We start from the raw sequence: 19,444 nt of genomic DNA, 5'->3' as shown, positions 1-19,444 counted from the left end.
TGTCGAGCAGAGAGCCCGATGTGGGACTCAATCCGAGGACCCTGAGATCATGACCTGATCCAAAGGCAGAGGCTTAACCCACTGAGCCACCCAGGTGCCCCGTGTTTAATGATGTTTAAGCTGAAAGTACATGTTCCAATTTGCCTTTTAAGAACTGTTAATGGGGCAGGAGGAGGGGTATGAAAAGTCAAAAGTTTTATCCCTTTTTGGGAGTAGGAGAAAAAGGGAGTGTTACCATTAAACCATGATGGGAATGCCTTTATTTGCTTTCGTGGTAGTTACATTGCTTTTGCTTGTGTAGCCCAAGTGGCACAGCCTAGGAGTTTAACAGGCACGGGTGAGAATGTCAGCATTACCATTAACTAAATGTAACCACCGCTGAGGCTCAGGTCCATTCATCTGAAGACAAAGGGTATTACCCTCTCCTTGCAGGGTTCCTTTGAGGATTAACTGATGTAGCTAACCTGTGAAATTGTTAGGCACAAGTGTTCATCTCATGAAAAAGAAGATGCCCAGTTAATGCTAATATCACTTTTATTTATGATTTTTGGTGCTGAATGGTGTTTATTTTTCATATTCAGTCTTTTCATTTTTGTGTTTCCAAGACAGAATATTTCCAGAAAAGTTCTGTGTGATTTAGATTATAATGTACCTTACGGTAGTGTTAAAAAGCATTATTTTGATATAACTGGATACTGGGCTAGTATTTTTTTTTTTTTTTTTTTAAAGAAATGCACCCTAGAGTCTATATGTTCATTGGCAGGTCAGTATTCTTCACATTCTGTACTCATTCAAACCCAGTCATTTGGGTTGGTAGTCCTTTTGCTCGGATAGCCTAAAATGGTCAAGCAAAATGTGACTAGATGTTTGGTTTGAGTAGCTGTTAGCAAGAGTAGCAAGGCAAGGCAGTCTGACTCTGTAAAATTACTGCAATTCTAATAAACCAGTCTTCCTGTGATTTCATGTAGATTGTTTCCAAATTCTACTATTGGTGATAGTGGGGTCCCAGCACTGCCTTCTTTGACGATGCGTCGGATGCGAGAGTCTGTTTCCCGGATGCCTGTTAGGTAATCTTTTTTACTTACAGCTTTTATTTGGAAAATTACATTGGGGTGGGTGGGCCTGAATACAGAAGACCCTCCAGAGTTGCTTTATATTCCCTTTCCTCCTGTGTAAGCTCTTTACTACTTCTGCGGGACTTAATATTGATGTTAGAGCAAAATGTGGTCCTGTAGCTTTTATATTCTGGAAAGTGTGACTGCAGTTTTCTTCTCTTACATAGCATGTCCCTTAATAGCTCATCACATTTTAAAAAGAGTTTCACAATTTTCCTCCCTCAGTATGGTAGCAAGTTGCACCTCAAGGGAAGGGTCTATATACTATATACAGTTACCCAATAAAAATAAAACTCATAACTTTTTGGAATGCTAATTATGGCCTTGCGTTTATAAAACAATAGTATTTAATAGACTGCGATCTTTATTTTTTTATTTTTATTTATTTTTTTTAGAGATTTTATTTATTTGACAGACAGAGATCACAAGTAGGCAGAGAGGCAGGCAGAGAGAATGGAAGGGAAGCAGGCTCCCTGCTGAGCAGAGAGCCCGATGTGGCTCAATCCCAGGACCCTGGGATCATGACCTGAGCCGAAGGCAGAGGCCTAAGCCACTGAGCCACCCAGGTGCCCCAGACTGCGATCTTTAAAAAGAGTCGAATTAGATTTTTAAAAATTTTTATATAAATTTTATTTATTTATTTGAGAGAGAGAGGAAGCACAAATGGGATGAGGGTCAGAAGGAGAAGCGGATTCCCTGCTGAGCAGGGACCCTGATGTGGGACTTGATCCCAGCACTCTGGGATCATGACCTGAGCTGAATGGGCCCTCAAATTAAGCTTTTTAATATAAATATCCTTTCTAATGTGCCTGTGAATTTAGATATAACTTGTTTTTATTCTGTTCTTCAGCTTTAAAGTCAGAGCTTTGTTGAGTTTACAGGTCTTGTTCAGTGTTAGACATGAATTTGGAACCTAAAATAAAGTCTGTATCTTTGTCAGAGTATTTGACATTAATGTGTGTGTATATATATATAATTGAATAACATTTAATGACCTTTTAAAAACTACCATGGAAAATTTTAAAGGCAGCATACCTTGGAACAAGGAATTTGTATTGAAATGGTATCTGGGTATACATTTGTGTATGACTTTTATTTTTCTTGATAATTTGAAATGCAAAATCTGACCAAAATTGTGCAGGCTTCTGAAAATTTCATACTAGAAGACAAGGTTCTGAGGGCCTAAAGATTCAGTTATTTGAGAAGGTAATTTTTCAAAGCAGTAGAACAATTTCTCTTATAAAAACTAGCCTTTTATTCCTTGAATTCATGCATGATATTACTTGAATCTGAACAAAACTCTAGATAATTTATAAAGCAAATAATGAAAACATTATACCGACTGCACATTCCCAGTGTGGTTGATGGGGGGTGGGGTTGGCTGGAAGATGCCAGGGATTATTTTGCATTTGGCATTGGCATCTTGAAAACTGAATTCACATTAACTGACTTTGAAAGCTTGTTAAGTGGGGAGAGGGTGCATGGTGGCTAAAATGCTGGCCTTTTTGCAGAGATGCTCAGTAGTTTGTCTTAAATCTAAGGCTCTACCTTCAAGCTCTCTAAATCAGTCTCTAACCTGGGCAGGTGCCAACTCACTTGGTTGGTGGTGGCATGGTTGGCAAATGGTAATCTGTTCTTCCCTAGAGATGGCCTGAAAATTTTGTATATTCTATAGAGGTAATTTATTAAAAAGAAGACAACTTAAAATGTACTGTTGTTTTCATGTGAATTTCAAGTACATGTATTCTTCCCTTTTCAAAAATTGGCGTGCAGAAGCACCTAGACAGAAGGTGTTTTTTAAGTTGTGCCTGTTGAAAGAAAGGGACATTTGTCCAAGGTTTTAGTACAAGTAGGATTTGTCGCTGAGTATCTTAATGAAATAAGTAGTTGAAAGACTTTACCAGTAGGGAGGTCTGAGTGTCATTCATGGAGTTTTCTTTTTTCTCCTGGTCTAGTTCCCAGCACAGATATTCCACACCCCATGCCTTCACATTCAACTCCTCCAGCCCTTCCTCTGAAGGTTCCCTTTCCCAGAGGCAGAGGTCCACGTCCACACCTAATGTCCACATGGTCAGCACCACCCTGCCTGTGGACAGCAGGATGATTGAGGTAATGGGGCCCCTTGTGGGTGGTGAGGAGTATCAGTTGGTTATTGGGGTGGGGTTGACTGTTGTGTCAGAGAGTTTTGGGTTTCAAACCTGATAAAGAATGTTGCTGTGCTTTCTCAGGACCCTGGATCTTGTGAATTTATTTTTTAACCGCTACATCTGTAGACTGGATGAATAATCTGATTGGTGTGTCTGTCAAGAACTAAAATTTCTTGAAGAAATGTTAACATTTGAACTCGTTCTTTCCATTTTAGATTTGAATAGGACTGAGTGAACTAGTGAATGAGCTATATAAAGAGTAGTTTCATTTTGGTGCGGGAAAGAAAATAATAGTGATGGAGAGCTACAAACTCTGAGAGAGACTAAGTGATTTTATTTAGAAATAAAAGGGGGAGTCTTCATTGAATTACTAAGCAGGTTATTTAGGGAGATGTTAAAGTACCCAAAGCTAACATTTTCAAACTGCTTTTTCTGTTCTTGGCTTTTTGGTGTGTTTCATTTGTTTGGTTTTGCTTTCTAATTCATCTTTAATAACAACTGAATCACTTAAAATACTTCCTTTGTTCTTTATTCTTCTTTATTTCTCATTGCTTTGGACTAGAATAACAGCCTGAATGCTTCTCCCAGGGCGTGGTCCAGACGATTTTGTTTGAGGGGAAGAGTAGGTATTCTTCTTCATGCCTTTGCTTTCTTGTAAATTAATAGGCTTGCTAAGACCTTCAGACAATAGCCTATCAAATGAAACAGTCACTAAGTTAAATTTAATACTTCTTGCCAGACTTTTTTTCCTGTTTTCTTTTTTGACAATAGAGTATATAGAAGTAAAAAATATATGTATATATTGTATGTGGGATTGCGGACAGGTGAAATAAGTTTTCTCAAGTGAGATTTTGAGGCCAGGGGCATTAAAATGTATTTTTAAAAAATTAATTCCAGCCAAAGACTAATACTAGATTTATTTAGTTGGTGCCCAGCGCATCACTGTTGTATTTATACCTCATTCAGAAACCAGATATATCCATTTGATTGGTATGCCCTGAAAATCTTTTGCTAAAAGCTTGTCAATGACAGCTATATTCTCTCTGCATTATGAAGTACTCCTGGAAAAACCTCAGGGACATCTGCCACTTCAGGTACATCTGTACCTCTCTCAGACCTTGAATCATTTTCCGTGTGCTTTTCTACCAAGTCAGTGGTGGCAGGGATTCAAAAAAATGTTGGCTTCTGAATGTGGGCCTGAACTGGCCATTTTGGGGGCACTTTGAATAGCACAAGATTATTGTGAGGAGGTCGGTCATGTGTATGCAAGCTCTGAATTTTGTTACTTCTATCATGATTAGTCCTGATAATAAAATGATAAACTAGTGACTTCTGTTATGATTTATTTCTGTGTAAACACCCTAATGCTTAGAGGGGACATTAAAAGTGAAAATTCTTGCATTTTTATTAAAAAATAACTAGCACTATTGTGTCAATTCTCTCTAAGCTTTAGAGGCAGAGCAAATTTTGATTCTTTTTTAAAAACCACATATGATTCGGCTTTTCTAAAGTATACATTCTTTGTTTAAACTATTTGTTGTTCTCCTTAATATTTAGATTCCAAGATGATTGAAAAGTTCTTTCTAGGATAAGTCCAACTATAGAAATTAGCTCAGAATAAAAATATGAGGTTTATAATGTATGTGGGGCAGAAAATTACTGTGACAAGAAAAAAATCCTAGAGCATGATATATAATTCTGTTCAGTAAAAATACATTGTGCCATGCTTGGATTAAAAAATAGAGTGCATTGGTTGGATAATAAAGCTATAGCTGCTGAATATTCTGTTGAAATTCAGGTTAATTTTGGCCAGTGTTTTGCGTACCTGGCAGTCATCCTGTCCACTTAAAAACAGATTCCTGGGCTTCCCACCTTTCTTCCCAGAAATGCTTAATCAATCCTAGTTGAGTGGAGGAGGAATCTGCTCTTAAACACACCTCCAGGTGATTCTGAAGACTGGCCACATTTGGGAACCCCAGATCCAGGCTTTATTGCTTGGGGCTGCCAGAGTTAGGGGGAGGGGTGGCTTGGTTTTTTATTCTTTTTATCTTGTAAAAATGTTATGGAATGGGAACATTCCATTAATAGTTGTGTGAAAAAAGTATCTTTATTGTGGTTACACAAAGAAAACAGAATTGGGGTCCCCAGAAAAATACCCTTTTTGAGGATATGGAAGCCAAATGGCTTTATATAATAACTATTTGTATATTCCAAATAAAGATTTATAAAATAGAAATATAGGTCTTATGGAAGGCCTTGTGATTTAAACTGTTCTACCCAAACAGTTTCTAGTAAGTTCTAAAGGTAGCCTTTGACTTCTTACCTAAGTAGAATGTAACTAATTTCAAAGCTTACTCATAAGGTCTCAGGAGCATTTTGTGGCAAATGAGCTCAGGGCTGAGATCCATGGTGATGGTTTCTGGTTCTATTTCTGCCACCTACTGGCTGTGTGGTCCTGGCCAAGTCTCTTTATTTGTTTATATTTGTTTTCTCATATGTAAAATGTAGGTTTTGGACTAGGGGATTTATTGTCCTTCCAGCATTTCATGATTTTAGGCTTGGGTAGAGTTACGTAGTTATGGTGCTTCTGGTCAGTATGCCCTGAACTAGAAGAGTAGGAGTGAGCTTGCCACCTGATCGCCAAGTTCTGTTTTGTTTTGTTTTGCTTGAGCCTCAGTGGAGCAAGATCCTCAGTCATTGAAAAGATCTCAGCTGATAGTAACTTTGCTAGTGTTCTTGCATGAGTATCACTTTGCTATATGCATTGCTTTCTCCTGAGGAAAACAATGTAGTTTCCATTCCAAAAGAATGTGATATATGAAAAAGCTAACATCAGTTCTAATATTTGATGATAATCTTGGAGATTATTGACCACTGACATTTGGTAAAATTAATCAAAGGAAAGTTAGAGTATATAATTAGGCCTTTTGTATTTTAGAGATTTATAATCTACTTTGTTCCTGCAAATTCTCCTTTTCCCTTTTCCTTCCCTCAGAGAACATCTTTTCTGGTGCAGAAATTGACCGGCTTTCCTTTTCTGTTTCAGGATGCAATTCGAAGCCACAGTGAATCAGGTACTTGTCCAAAGTTTAGCAAATAATAATGGGCTTTTTCTCTTTATGCTGTGTATCTTCCGTTGGCTTATCCATGTGTGGATTCTGTTTGTCTTGTCTATTAAGCCTCACCTTCAGCCTTGTCCAGCAGCCCTAACAATCTGAGCCCAACAGGCTGGTCACAGCCCAAAACCCCTGTGCCAGCACAGAGAGAGCGGGCACCAGGATCTGGGACCCAGGAGAAAAACAAAATTGTGAGTATGGCTTACAGTACCGTACCTCCTATATTTTAGGATTTACTAAGAAAAAACTAATCAGAAATGGGAATACTTTTAGTGGGGGCTGGGGGGCTCTATTAAAAAAAATTTAATGAAAGTTATTATAAATGTCTGCCATTTTTGGCATGCTTGTGTTAAAGAATTTGTTGGCTTATTGTAAGGCAGGGCACAGCTAAAATACAATTTTTTCAAAATACCAAAATTGGAATGACAGTGTCTTTCTCTAAAAGATATGGGGATGTGTGGATTTGGGTTGTTCTTTTCTCTGACACCCTCCTTAAACAGATTTACCATTCCATGGAGTGTGTTAATGATCTCTGCTGGTTTCAGAGGCCTCGTGGACAGAGAGATTCAAGCTATTACTGGGAAATAGAAGCCAGCGAAGTGATGCTCTCCACTCGGATTGGGTCAGGCTCCTTTGGAACGGTGTATAAGGGCAAGTGGCACGGTATGTTGGGGGGCACTCCCTTTACTGCAAGGCCCAGAAAGGGCCAAGAAGGGGATACCATCAGTTCATTGTGCTGTGTGGTTCACAGTGGTGCTCTTCAGGGATACCTGATTACCTCTAAAGCTTGAACTTAATATCTCAGTGACCTTTCATAGCTTTCTTTTTAGATTTGGTGATGCTGCAGTTGATATGATATGGTTTCCAGGTGAACCTAGAAATTGATGAGGAAGAGTGAGCCCTCCAGTCAAGTCTCAGGAACTGATTAAATACAGGCTGCACGGGGGAAGTGTTTTCAGGTTCCTTAGAGGAGTAAGAGTCTGCTACTGTGAGGAGGGCATGGATTCTAGAAACCGAAAGCTGGAAAGAACCTGAGAGATTTGCATGTAGAAAACCGAGGTCCCAAGAGGGGAATGAACTAACATGCCCATAGTCAAATAGCTGGGCTCAGGACAGCCAGGAGCTTCATGAAGCAAGTTCTCTTGTACTGCCTTGGGTCAGTTGTGGGGAACCCCCATCAAGCAGGGAGCACGCAGATTCTTGAATCTATGTGGAATGTTAGTGTTCTTATTGTAATGGAAACACTTTGTCACTTGGAAGAAATGTACTATTTTAATACCTGTGGCCACAGTTTATGTATTTTGGCAACATAACATCTTCCCCTCAGATTTTTAATGACTCTGGCTTTAGGATATTAGCAAATATTGGGAGTATTTTTTGGAAAATACTACATGTTCCCCAAAAGGCATCCTTCTAAATTCACATTTTAATGAAGCAAACAAAAACAAAACAAAACCTGAAAATGCCTAGGTATATTTCCATTTTGGATGGTTTCATGTTTGTCTTTATACAACAGGGGCAGAGATTGAGAGAGGATAAGAGCATCAAATGAACAGAGCATTAAAATCAAGATATTGAAAACTGAGAAAGACCTCCAGTCTTCTGAGTACCTTACATTATTAACATATGGATAGATGTCATAAATGGGCGATTCCCTTAGGAAAACAAAAAAAATTTTTTTAAACTATTGAAGTATGGTTGACCTACAGTGTTCTCTATTAGTTTCAAGTGTACAACATAGTGATTTGACAATCTTGTACATCATGTTCACCACACTAATTATAGCTGCCATCTCTGTGACGATGCAGTATTAATATTATTGACTGTATTCCTAATGCTGTAATTTTTATCTCTGTGACTTACTTATTTTATAACTGGAGGTTTGTAGTTCTTGATCCCCCTCACCTGTTTGGCCCATTACCCCATTTCCTGTGGCCACACCCTCCCCCCCACCCACACCACCAGTTCTCTGTATTTGTGAGTCTGTTTGTGCCTTTCTTGTTGTTTGTTCACTTGTTTTATTTTTTAGATTCCATGTGTAGGTGGAATCATATGGTATTTTTATTTCACAGAATTATTTCATTTAGCATAATACCCTCTAGTGGGGTGCCTGGGTGACTCAGTGGGTTAAGCCTCTGCCTTCGGCTCAGGTCATGATCTCAGGGTTTTGGGACTGAGCCCCATAGGGAGCCTGCTTCCCCTTGTCTCTCTGCCTGCCTCTCTGACTGCTTGTGATCTCTCTCTTTGTCAAATAAATAAATAAAATCTTTTAAAAAAAAATGCCCTCTACGTCCATCCATTATGTTGTAAATGGCAAGATCTCTCTTTTTTTTAATGGCTGAGGAATGTTTCATTGTGTATATATATATCACATCTTTATTCATTAATGGCTGCACACTTAAGTTGCTTCCATGTCTTGGTTATTGTAAATAATGCTGCCGTGAATGTGGGGTGCAGATATCTTTTCAAGTTAGTGTTTTCGTCTTCTTTGGTAAATACCTAGCAGTATAATTACTGGATCTTATGGTAGTTCTATTTTTAATCTTTTGAGAAACTTCCATAGTTTTCCACAGTGGCTGCACCAGTTTACATACCTATAAACAGTGCACAGGGTTTCCTTTTATTCTACATCTTCTCCAACTCTTGTTATTTCTTGTCTTTTTGATACTAACCATTCTGACAGATGTGAGGGGATACTCAATTGTAGTTGTGAGTTTTGATCTACATTTCCCTGATAATAGGGATATTGAGCACCTTTTCATATACCTGTTTACCTTTTGTATATCTTCTTTGGGAAATGTCTATTTAGAACCTCTCTGTACATTTTTTTTTTTTTTTTAAGATTTCATTTATTTATGAGAGATCGCGAGAGAGGGAGCACAAGCATGAGGGAGCTGGAGAGGGAGGAGCAGGCCCACCCGCAGCGGGGAACCTGATGTGGGGCTCGATGCCAGGATCATGACCTGAGCCTAAGGCAGATGCTTAGCGACTGAGCCACCCCCTATGGCGCCCCCCCATGTCCATTTCTTTTTTATTAAGATTTTATTTATTTGACAGAGATCACAAGTAGTCAGAGAGGCAGACAGAGAGAGAGAGAGGCTGGGGAAGCCGGCTCCCTGCTGAGCAGAGAGCCCCATGTGGGGCTTGATCCTAGGACCCTGAGATCATGACCTGAGCCGAAGGCAGAGGCTTAACCCACTGAGTCACCCAGGTGACCCTCTCTCTCCATTTTTTTTTTTCTGTCCATTTTTAAATCAGATTGTTTTTTTGGTATTTCTTGAGATATATTTTGGATTTTAACTCCTTATAAATTATTTGCAAATACCTTCTCCCATTCTTTCTGTTTTTGTTGACAGTTTACTTGCTGTGCAAAAGCTTTTATTTGGTATTGTCCCATGGAAGGAGAATGCAATCTTGTGGGATTGAGTGCTTGTATCTGAGACAAGGCTGTTAGTAATTACAGGAGGTGGAGCAGTGCATATTGCTTTTAATGCTTCCATTAGGAGAATGTAATCATTTTAAAGAAAAGATTTATTTATTTATTTATTTTAAAGAGTTGGGGGATGGGCAGAGGGTGAGAGAATCTCCAACAAACTCCTTGATCAGCAGGGAGCCTGATGTGGGGCTCAGTCCCACAACCCTGAGATTATGACCTGAGTTGGATACGAATGAAAAAATAAAACAGGAGGCCCAGGGAAACCATATTTCTGGATTATTTGTGTTATACTTCTTTGTGTGTGTTTGTATGTGTGTTGTTGTTGTTGCTGTTTTTCTGGTTCCTTATACAATATAATGTTCATTCAGTTTGTTAAAAATTACAGTTGTTTTAGTGATTTTTAAAATTTTTGATTCTGTCTAGAAGCTGTGAAAGTAGACTCAAGTATCTGAGCAGCCAAGATGGAGGCCTCGGATCCATGAACTAAAGCTTGCTTACTTTGTGTGAGAAGCTGTCCTTGGGCTCACACACCGAGAGAGCATAAGTTTGGGATCTGATTTGCCAGCCTCTGCAAATGATAAACAACACATTAAAAGGGATGCAGATGGCAGTACTGATGGTAGCCGGAACCATCACTGACGGCATGAGGAGAAGGCAGCAAAGCCTTCGGTCTCGAGCTATTTAGTGTTGAGGCCACCAGCCTGGTGGATCCATGTCTGGGTCCCCATCCCAGCCTAGCGCTGAGTCAGTAAGAAGAGCAGGAGTGGTGTTCATTCTATTCTGTTTTAGAAAGCAGGGGTGTACCTAATATGTCTTAGATAACTCTAAATGTTTAAAACAAGAAATGGGTGTTTAAAAAAGGTAAAAACATTCCCAATTTACCAACTGATAATAGCTCTTCCTTCTTCAGTAGTAGCTGAATGAGATACTAGTATCCTACTAAAAACATGATAAAATCAATAGGAATGTCTTAACTTGTTTGTAGTATTTGGCTCTGACTTCACTGTTAAGGGAGAGTAAGAAGCTCTGGTGTTAGGAAAATAACCACTTTCTGCAGTTGTTCTGAGCTACCCTCTGTAACATGTTCCCTGGCCATTTACCTCGGTCATTTATATTACTTGCTAAAGGAAGGAAGTACCAACCTTTATATGTTGTTAAGACTGCCAACTATAAGGGTGTGTGGATAATTCCAGAAGGGAAAGAAATGTTAATACAGTTTTCTAGTCATCTTTGAAACATGTTCAAAAGAAGAGATTAGTAGGAAGCAGTATTACTAAATGTCTGTTGTGTTGAGTGGAGTGCTGGAGAGGTGGACTTGAATGGTGTATTTGGCCCTGAGGACTTCCAGGGCAGGTTGGAGATCAGCCCTTGTTGGAGGCCCAGACTTGACCATGCACTCCTGGGGGCCTCCAGCTGGGCACCGAGTCTCAGCTTCCCCACCAGAAACCAACTCCTGACCTGTGCTGCAAGCAGTAAGGTCCCTAGTACTCTGTGCCAGCGACTGTCCACATAGACTACTCCGGGGCTTCAGACAGCTTGTCTGTTCATAACAGTCCTTGCTGATGGTTGTACCATAGAATTCATTTATTTCTTTATCTGGTGTTTTCTGAACATGCCTTTAGTTCCAAGCATTCCTCTAGGGGCTATGAATGAAGCAGCAAACCAAACAGATAAACATTCTCTTACAGTGCTTCTATTCTGGTGGGGACAGTAACCGAGCAAAGTGTAAAGTGTGTAATAGGGCTAACGAGAAGAAAATGGAGGAAAAAAAAGTATGGAGCGGCAGGCCCCGTGGCCAGTTTGGGTGGGTTAATAGGGAGGACTCTGCTGGGGAAGTAGCACTTCCATGAGGCTCGGGATGCGCAGATAGCAGCCACCAGGGGTTTGAGGTGGTCCACTTGCCTGTTTAAGGAACTTCTGGAAGCTAATAGGATTAAGGTCCAGGCATGGGGAGTTGTAGGGTCTTGTAAAGACGATGGAAATCTGTAGGTCTCAGATTATGCAAGACCTTTGGGAGGCTTGGCGAGCCTTGGCCTAAAATTCAGAATACCGGGGAGCTTATTACTGGAGAACTCTTTCTAGTTCAGAGGAGTCCTGCCAATATAAAACCGTTCGTTCTTTATTGGAGTTGAAATCCATTTTCTATAATGTTTGCCCGTTGCTCCTAGCAGACTGAATTCCTGTTATGGCAATGCTTGGAGTATTTGCATGAAATTGAAGGAAAGCTATAGTATGCAGTCTCGAGTTTCAGTAAAAAATTGCATATAATCTCTTATCTTAACTGCAAACCGTGAGCTGGCAGGCAGGATGGGTCCTTGTAGGTGCCACGGAGGCTCTGTCTTTGGTTTGACCATGTTCAGTCTTCCCACCAGTGACTTGCGTGAAGGCATAGGTGTGGACAGCGGATGCCTTACATGGAGCCGTAGTGCAGATTTGAGTAATAGGATTTAGAAAGATGAGAGGATATGAAGTGGCTCTGGTGATGGAACAATATGAACTCTAAAGAGGGACAGTAAGTCCTGCTCACTCTGCCAGAAAGTAGAGGCTGGAGGTGGAGGATGTTCATCGGACTGCAAGGTCAGAGTGAGTCACCATAAGTGGGCTTTGGCTGCTGGTGAGTCTTCTGAACTTTGAGGTTACATTATGATCAGGTCCAAAATGGGTGACACAGAAGGTGAGTTCAGTGACAGCTGGAGTGGACTCCTGGGAGAGCTGTAGAAAAGGGTCCCAAAGAGCAGCCCTTCTGAGGGCCCATCCATCGTCTCCCCAAGCATTCCTCTGCCCGCCCTGGCCTATCCCTTTAAAGCCCTGCCTAGTGCCTAAGCCACCAGCATTGTACTTTTCTCCACCCTCCGTTGACTACCATGTCAGATCAGCCCACCCTCCTGAGGTTTCTTGCCTCCACCCCTCCTTTCTGTCACCAGTGTCGCCACTATTGGCTATATCTTGTCTACAGAAGGGATGCAAGGCTCTTGGGGCAGGACCCTCCTGGCTTCTGTCCTAGTCTGTAGGGGCCCAGATCACACACTAGAGTTCCCTAAAGATAGCTCATGTTTCCTTCATTCCCCCTTACCTTACCTTTGTTCCTGGTGCAGATGTCCCATTAGGTTAAATTCTTCCCTTGGCTTATATCCCATTTGTTTCAGAAAGCCTTTCTATATCCTCTCTGCAAACAGATTGGCTCTCCTCTCTGTCCCCCACCCCCAGCATTCTTATCTTGGCTCAGACTGCTCCAGAATGAGCAACTCTGCAGGAGACTCTTACCCTCCTGCTCAGTCAGAAGGAACCTTACTTAGGTGGGGCTGCATGGGTTTACCAGCTCCATCTTCCGAGATAGAAGGCAGCTCTGGGCCCTCTGTAAATGCACGTGCTGGTGAATTGGATGAGCTCCTGCCATTAAGTGGGGACTTTACCTTTAGATGATATAACCAGAGACCATGGGGCAACAGTTTGGTATCTGTCATAAGAACCATCTCTTTGCCAGTTGGTTCTCAAGTGAGGTGAGGAATGCTCCCCCAGAGGCTGCAAGGGGGTGTGTTTGATAAGGGGAAGAATTCCATTACCTCCAAGGTGCCGTCAGCCAACTTTGATTGATTCTCAAAGTCTGTGTTCCAGTAAAATTCACTTGCCAAGAAAATCTGAGGTCCTTCTAGGGCTTTGTGTAATTTATTATAATTACTATTCAAAATACAGTGTAGAGACACTTGCAAGTGGCTTCTAAATCAGTAGCACACATAAAGTAGAATCAGTCTCTGGATGTTTCTAAGGTTACGTAATGAGCTCACAGTGTGACAGTTTTGTCGGTATGGAAGTTAGAAGGGCGGCCATTGGAGTCAGACTGGGATTCTGATCCCGGCTCCCGCACTTCTGGCTTTAGGCTGTATGACCTTGGGCAGTGACTGAGCTTTTGTGCTGCCTTTGAAATGAGGGTAACAGTACTTAAGTCACAGGACAGCTAGGAGGACTGAAGGTGATAACGCTGTGCCAGGGCTTAGTAACTAATGAATCACTAGGATTACTTCTTTGAGGTATTAAAGACAGAGAAGCTTAATTTTAGTATTCTCTTTGAATTTGTAAAAGGCACCATCTTAGGTCTCCCTAAAATGTGGCTGCTGAGGGGCGCCTGGGTGGCTCAGATGGTTAAGCGTCTGCCTCCGGGTCAGATCATAATCCTGGGATCAGGGCCCGCTGCAGGCTCCTTGCTCAGCAGAGAGCCTGCTTCTCCCTCTCCCTGCTACTCCACCTTTCCCCCCCGCTTGTGCTCTCTCTGCCAAATGAATAAAATCTTAAAAAAAAAATTCGAAACAAACTAACAAAAAAATGTGACGGCTGAGTTTGGTATCAGTTGCTTGCTAAATGGCCTGTCTCCTGGCCCCAAAGACTGGTTGTCTGCTGGCCTCCCTGTGTCTGCCACTGCCACCCTCACAGGCCCAGCTTCGACCATTCACAAGTGACCTCACTGCTGGGGAGGCCAGGCTTCATAGGAAGAGTTGAAAGCAAACCTGTTCAGGGCCCGTGTGGTGGTATTTGAAGGATAATAGTATAATATATCACTTTTTTCAGCCACTCGAACAATTTAGAAATTTGTGTTTTTGTCCCATTTGTGTAGGTAATGTGATACCTGAATAAGTGATTCACTATCTTTCTCAAAACTAGGGTATGTGAAAAGCAACAAAATAAGGTCATTCAACTGATTGCACTGACTACAAACTAATTTGCAGGAGATGTTGCAGTAAAAATCCTAAAGGTTGTCGACCCCACACCAGAGCAGTTCCAGGCCTTCAGGAACGAGGTGGCTGTGCTCCGGTGAGTAGGGTGCAGGCTGTCCAGCCTCCCCGGAGCGGCAGGGGGTGGGCATGGCTGGTGGGGCAGAAGCTGCTGAGGAGGTGGGCTGCAGCGCATGTGCACCTGTCTCTGAGGGCCTACGGCTGGCATGGGTGCTTAGTGTTCAGTGCGGAGTCCTGTGGCTAGAAGTCCTTCCTTGTAAGTGAAAGGGTGTGGAAAGTTTCCTCCAGCTCACCTGGTTGTCAAACCTCTAGAAGGGCCGCTTGTGGTGAGCACAGATCCCCTTCTGCTCCTCCAGGCCTCTGGGCCCAGGTTCTGCTCTGGGTTGTGGTTTGAGATATAGAGAAATAGGTTCTATTTTCACCTTTCTTTCCAAGAGCTCTTTGTATGGCCAGTTTGCCTTATTCTGGAAGACCTTCAGCTTCGAAGTCCTTCAGTCATTATTTAGACTTGTAGGAATGTCATTATTTAGACTTGTTAGAATGATGACAGATTGCACAGATTAGGGGTCCGTGACCCCTGTGGGAGGAATCATGTGTGTATGCTAATTGGAGAGAATGTCCTCTCTCTCAAGGGCAGCACTGTGGTGAATAACAGCGGGGTTCTTTTGTCACAACACCCAACTTAATGATCAGCAATTTTGCATGTTTGCTTGGCCAGCCACCCAGATTGTAAGCATGGTGGCGTCAAGGACACACAGGACCCAGCATCAGTGGGAAAGCAGAGTAGATCTCTATTTTGCAGCAGCTGAAGATTCAGAGCCTTTTTCCTCCTGTCCCCCTAGCAAAACACGGCACGTGAACATCCTGCTCTTCATGGGGTACATGACAAAGGACAACCTGGCGATTGTGACCCAGTGGTGTGAAGGCAGCAGCCTCTACAAACACCTGCATGTCCAGGAGACTAAATTCCAGATGTTCCAGTTGATTGACATCGCCCGCCAGACTGCTCAGGGAATGGAGTGAGTAGATGGCTTGCTGGCTAGAAAGTCTGGGGTGCAGACATCAACTGCCTTACTTTTGGCCAAGACACATAATCTGACGTCAGGACCTAGTTTAGGAAAAATCCAAGTCTGCTATGTGGTTTCTGTGATACTGTTGCATAGCTGGAAAGGAAGCCTCCGGAGTGAGAACTCAAGGTAGCTTGTCCAGGCTCAGGCCGCCCGCCTTGGGGCTTTAGATTGGGGTTCGAGCCAGTGCTCTCAGAATTTACCCAGACGCTGAAGAGTGTATTGTGGGATTTAGACCTCCTGCCTGGACAGCCATGGCCCTGCCCACTGTGGGAATGCATGCTCTGAGGCATGGCCCACCGGCAAGCGCACTTGCTTTGCAGGAGGGACTGAGCAGATGGTTTTCCATAATCTGTTTTTCTTTTGGAGCATGCTTAAAAGTCCTCCCGAGCACCTGCACGTGAAACCACCCGAAAGGGGTGTGTGTGGTGTGGTGTATGAGTCACACTTTTCCTCTGAGGTACCTCTTACATGGAAGATTGGGAGTTCCTCATAGCCCCGCATGTCTGAAGGTATAAGCTAAAATCTGTGCTTGCAAGTGCTATGTAAACTCTCACTTTCTCCTTTTAAAATTCTTACGGAATTTACTTTTTTTTCCTTTTTCTCGGAATTTACTTTCTATACACTTCAAGAAATAACTAGCCAGGGGTGCCTGGGTAGCTCGGTTGGTTAAGTGCCTTTGGTTCATGATCCCAGGGGTCCTGGGATCGAGTCCCACCTCAGGCTCTCTGCTCAGTGGGGAGTCTGGTTCTCTCTCTGTCCCCGCCCCCTGCTCCTGCTCCATTTCAAATAAATAAATAGTCTTAAAAAAAGGAATAGAATTACTTTATAGAAAAAAATTATGGATATACTCCACATACTATACAATTAACCCCTTAAATGCATGCACCTTAGTGATTTTTAATATATTCACAGAATTGGGCACACATCTATCTCCACGATCTAATTTTAGAACATTTGTCATGATGGAAGACGAGATAGGGGTGCCTGAGTGGTTCAGTCGGTCGAGGGTCTGACTCTTCATTTCAGCTCAGGTCATGATCTTGGGGTCCTGGCATTGAGCCCCGTGTCCGGTTCTACACTCAGCACGGAGTCTGCTTGTCTTCCCTCTGCTCCTCCCCATGCTTGTTCACTTGAGCTTTCTCAAACAGAAAGATAATGAGGTCTCTTGTGTCTAGCTCAACTTTGCATAACGGGCTTGGCATGTGTCAGTACCTCATTCTTTGCTGTAGCTGAATAACACTCCGCAGTATGGGCAGACCACATTCTACTTACGCGTTCATTAGTGGGTGGACATTTGGGTTGTCAGCATTACTGTTTGAGTAGGAGAGATGCTTCAGTCACTGTCGCCTAACCTCCAGGCAAGGCACGATGTGGCCTAGCCTGTATCAGTGCCCAGCCAGTCCCCACCTGTAGCCCCTTACCAGGCAACAGGTGCTCTGGTGGCTTCCTTCCTAGCCGAAATTTGAAGCTATTTCTACCCATGTCCCTCAGACTGTTTTTAATAGATTTATTTTCCCTTCACAGCTATTTGCATGCAAAGAACATCATCCACAGAGACATGAAATCCAACAGTATCCTTTGATGGTTGCTTTCGTTTGCTCAGTTCTAAATTTAGAAAAACAGAAGGGAGACTTTTTAAAGTTTATCCCAGCAAATGTGACTTTGGAAAGATTTCCACAAGAGTTGAGATACATGTTTGGCTTATGGTTGAAAGTTTTATTATGCTCTTCATTACTAAATGTAAGTTGGAGGGATGGAGCTTTTGTCTTGCATGTTTATTTCTAGCGTGTGGACAGTGTGTATCTGGTCAGAAAGTGGCTGCAGGCCAGATGTTTCAAGATCGTTGAAGTGATTACTGAAAATTGTTTCTTCAGTGAACAGAAGTCGTTTCTTTAGAGGTCACTGTTGGAACCAGCCCTTCCTCTTTCTGAGACTGTGTTCCTATAGAAGGGCACTGAAGACGACGAGTGCTTGTACTCTAGGGCAGGAAATGTAACCCTTGTGCATGTGCCTCCTGCCTGCAGCCAAGAAGAGCGTGGATGGCATTACAGCCCTTTTCTGCTTCTTGGCCAGTGAGAAGAGCCACAGTTGGGTTGAGTCAGATTGTGGGATGTGGCCTATTTGAGCCACATGTCTGAAGTATGGGATATGTTTTAGTGATGGGTTTTTGGGAGTGACACATCCCAGCATGAGAGTAGACCCTGTAGATTTGAAGGAGGTATGCGTTACTGCCTTGGCGGATCCCAAGTCAGCCTTAAACTGTTTGACTTCTTTATCCAGAAATGAGGTGAGTTTGGTCTTGATCTGAAGTCACCAAGCAGTACCTATTCTACTGAGAAATCCCTTAGGACAGTGTTCAGTGCTCAGTGAGGGATATGCCATTTTGTTCTTCACATTTTAGTCATTTGAGGGCACAAAGCAGGCAGAACAAATGTAAGCCATCACAGGCCAGGCCTGCCTCCAAGGAGCAGCAGATGGCAGCCTTAGAAGTCTTGTTTCATGGGAAGGTCACAAGGCCAGGGACCTGGCACCTAGATGTGGAAACAGGGAAGGGCAGCACGGGGAAACTGCCTTACTTTTGGCCGAGCCACATAATCGGACACTCTGAGCAACTGCTGCTTGCCTCCTGGAGGAAGGGGCCTTTCAGAAGGACTTTTTAAAACTTTAGAAATCTAAGCAAACCAGAGAAGGCTGGGGACAGACAGGAGGCAGAGACACGCTATGCTCTGAAGACCTTTGGGAAGTGTTTCAAAATTAAGTTCACCATTCTTCTGAAACCACAGTCCTTAACAAGCATTGAGATATATTTCTCCACGAAGGCCTGACGGTGAAAATTGGAGATTTTGGTTTGGCAACAGTAAAGTCGCGCTGGAGTGGTTCTCAGCAAGTTGAACAACCCACTGGCTCTGTCCTGTGGATGGTGAGCAGGCGAGGGTCCCACTGGCAGGGTGCAGGGGAGAAGGGGTGCCCTGAAGGTCTGTGTGCAGACTCAGAGCATTTGACATTTCCCCAGTACCCAGATGCCTCATTGAGGCCTTCAGTGACATCAGGCAGCCGGAGGCAAATGTGAGCTTTCTGAAAGCTGGTGACCAAAGCCATGCTGAGGCATAGGTGCTGGGGCTGAGGCTAGGCTTCCTGAATCTGTGTTAGCTGAGCCTGAGCGGGCCAGAAGTATAAACTGAGGAAAGGGCTCTCATGCCCAGCAGGAGGGGACAGGCCTGGTGCCTGGATGCCTGTGGGGCCCAGATGGTGGTGAATGAATGCATTCTGTCCTTGTAGGCCCCTGAGGTGATCCGAATGCAGGATAACAACCCGTTCAGCTTCCAGTCTGATGTCTACTCCTACGGCATTGTGCTCTATGAGCTCATGACAGGGGAGCTTCCTTACTCCCACATCAATAACCGTGATCAGGTATGTGCCCTGGTGCAGACAGGCTGGACAGGGCTGTGGAAGCCCCTGGGCCTCCTGCAGTTTGAGCAGCAGGAAGGATAGAAGTTGCTGCTGTCACTATTGTTCCTCCACTTAGTCCCTCAACTGTTTGCTTCCTCTTAGATCATCTTCATGGTGGGCCGAGGGTATGCCTCCCCAGACCTCAGTAAGCTATATAAGAACTGCCCCAAAGCAATGAAGAGGCTTGTAGCCGACTGTGTGAAGAAGGTTAAGGAAGAGAGGCCTCTTTTTCCCCAGGTAAGACTTGGCTCAAGGGTATAGGAATGGATTCAAGTAGGAGTTCCTAAATAGAAATGAGGAGGGAGGTGGGCTCATGTTCTCCACCCGGTGCCACAACTGGGGTCAGAAGGGCCTGCATTTGGGCTTTTCCCGGAAAAGCTGCT

The 19,444-nt window shown here is 43.0% G+C and overlaps 1 protein-coding gene across 9 annotated transcripts in view; it reads left to right on the top strand.

Moving 5' to 3' along the window:
- Positions 1–19,444, top strand: part of RAF1 (Raf-1 proto-oncogene, serine/threonine kinase) — an 86,932-nt gene that overhangs the window by 66,386 nt on the left and 1,102 nt on the right. For 7 of the 9 annotated variants that reach the window (XM_059161782.1, XM_059161776.1, XM_059161779.1 and 4 more), the window contains 12 exons: positions 969–1,067; positions 3,071–3,224; positions 3,825–3,884; positions 6,309–6,336; positions 6,442–6,569; positions 6,924–7,041; positions 14,536–14,620; positions 15,384–15,560; positions 17,136–17,182; positions 18,413–18,531; positions 18,891–19,022; positions 19,164–19,298. In XM_059161782.1, the coding sequence (XP_059017765.1) occupies positions 969–1,067; positions 3,071–3,224; positions 3,825–3,884; positions 6,309–6,336; positions 6,442–6,569; positions 6,924–7,041; positions 14,536–14,620; positions 15,384–15,560; positions 17,136–17,182; positions 18,413–18,531; positions 18,891–19,022; positions 19,164–19,298 (1,282 nt within the window). The remainder of the gene's footprint in view (positions 1–968; positions 1,068–3,070; positions 3,225–3,824; positions 3,885–6,308; positions 6,337–6,441; positions 6,570–6,923; positions 7,042–14,535; positions 14,621–15,383; positions 15,561–17,135; positions 17,183–18,412; positions 18,532–18,890; positions 19,023–19,163; positions 19,299–19,444) is intronic. The other 2 variants (XM_059161783.1, XM_059161785.1) reach the window with 1 other exon arrangement.

This window comes from Mustela lutreola, chromosome 2, assembly GCF_030435805.1.
Source record: "Mustela lutreola isolate mMusLut2 chromosome 2, mMusLut2.pri, whole genome shotgun sequence".
Taxonomy (NCBI): Eukaryota; Metazoa; Chordata; class Mammalia; order Carnivora; family Mustelidae; genus Mustela; species Mustela lutreola.
This window is presented reverse-complemented; position numbering and strand designations above follow the sequence as displayed.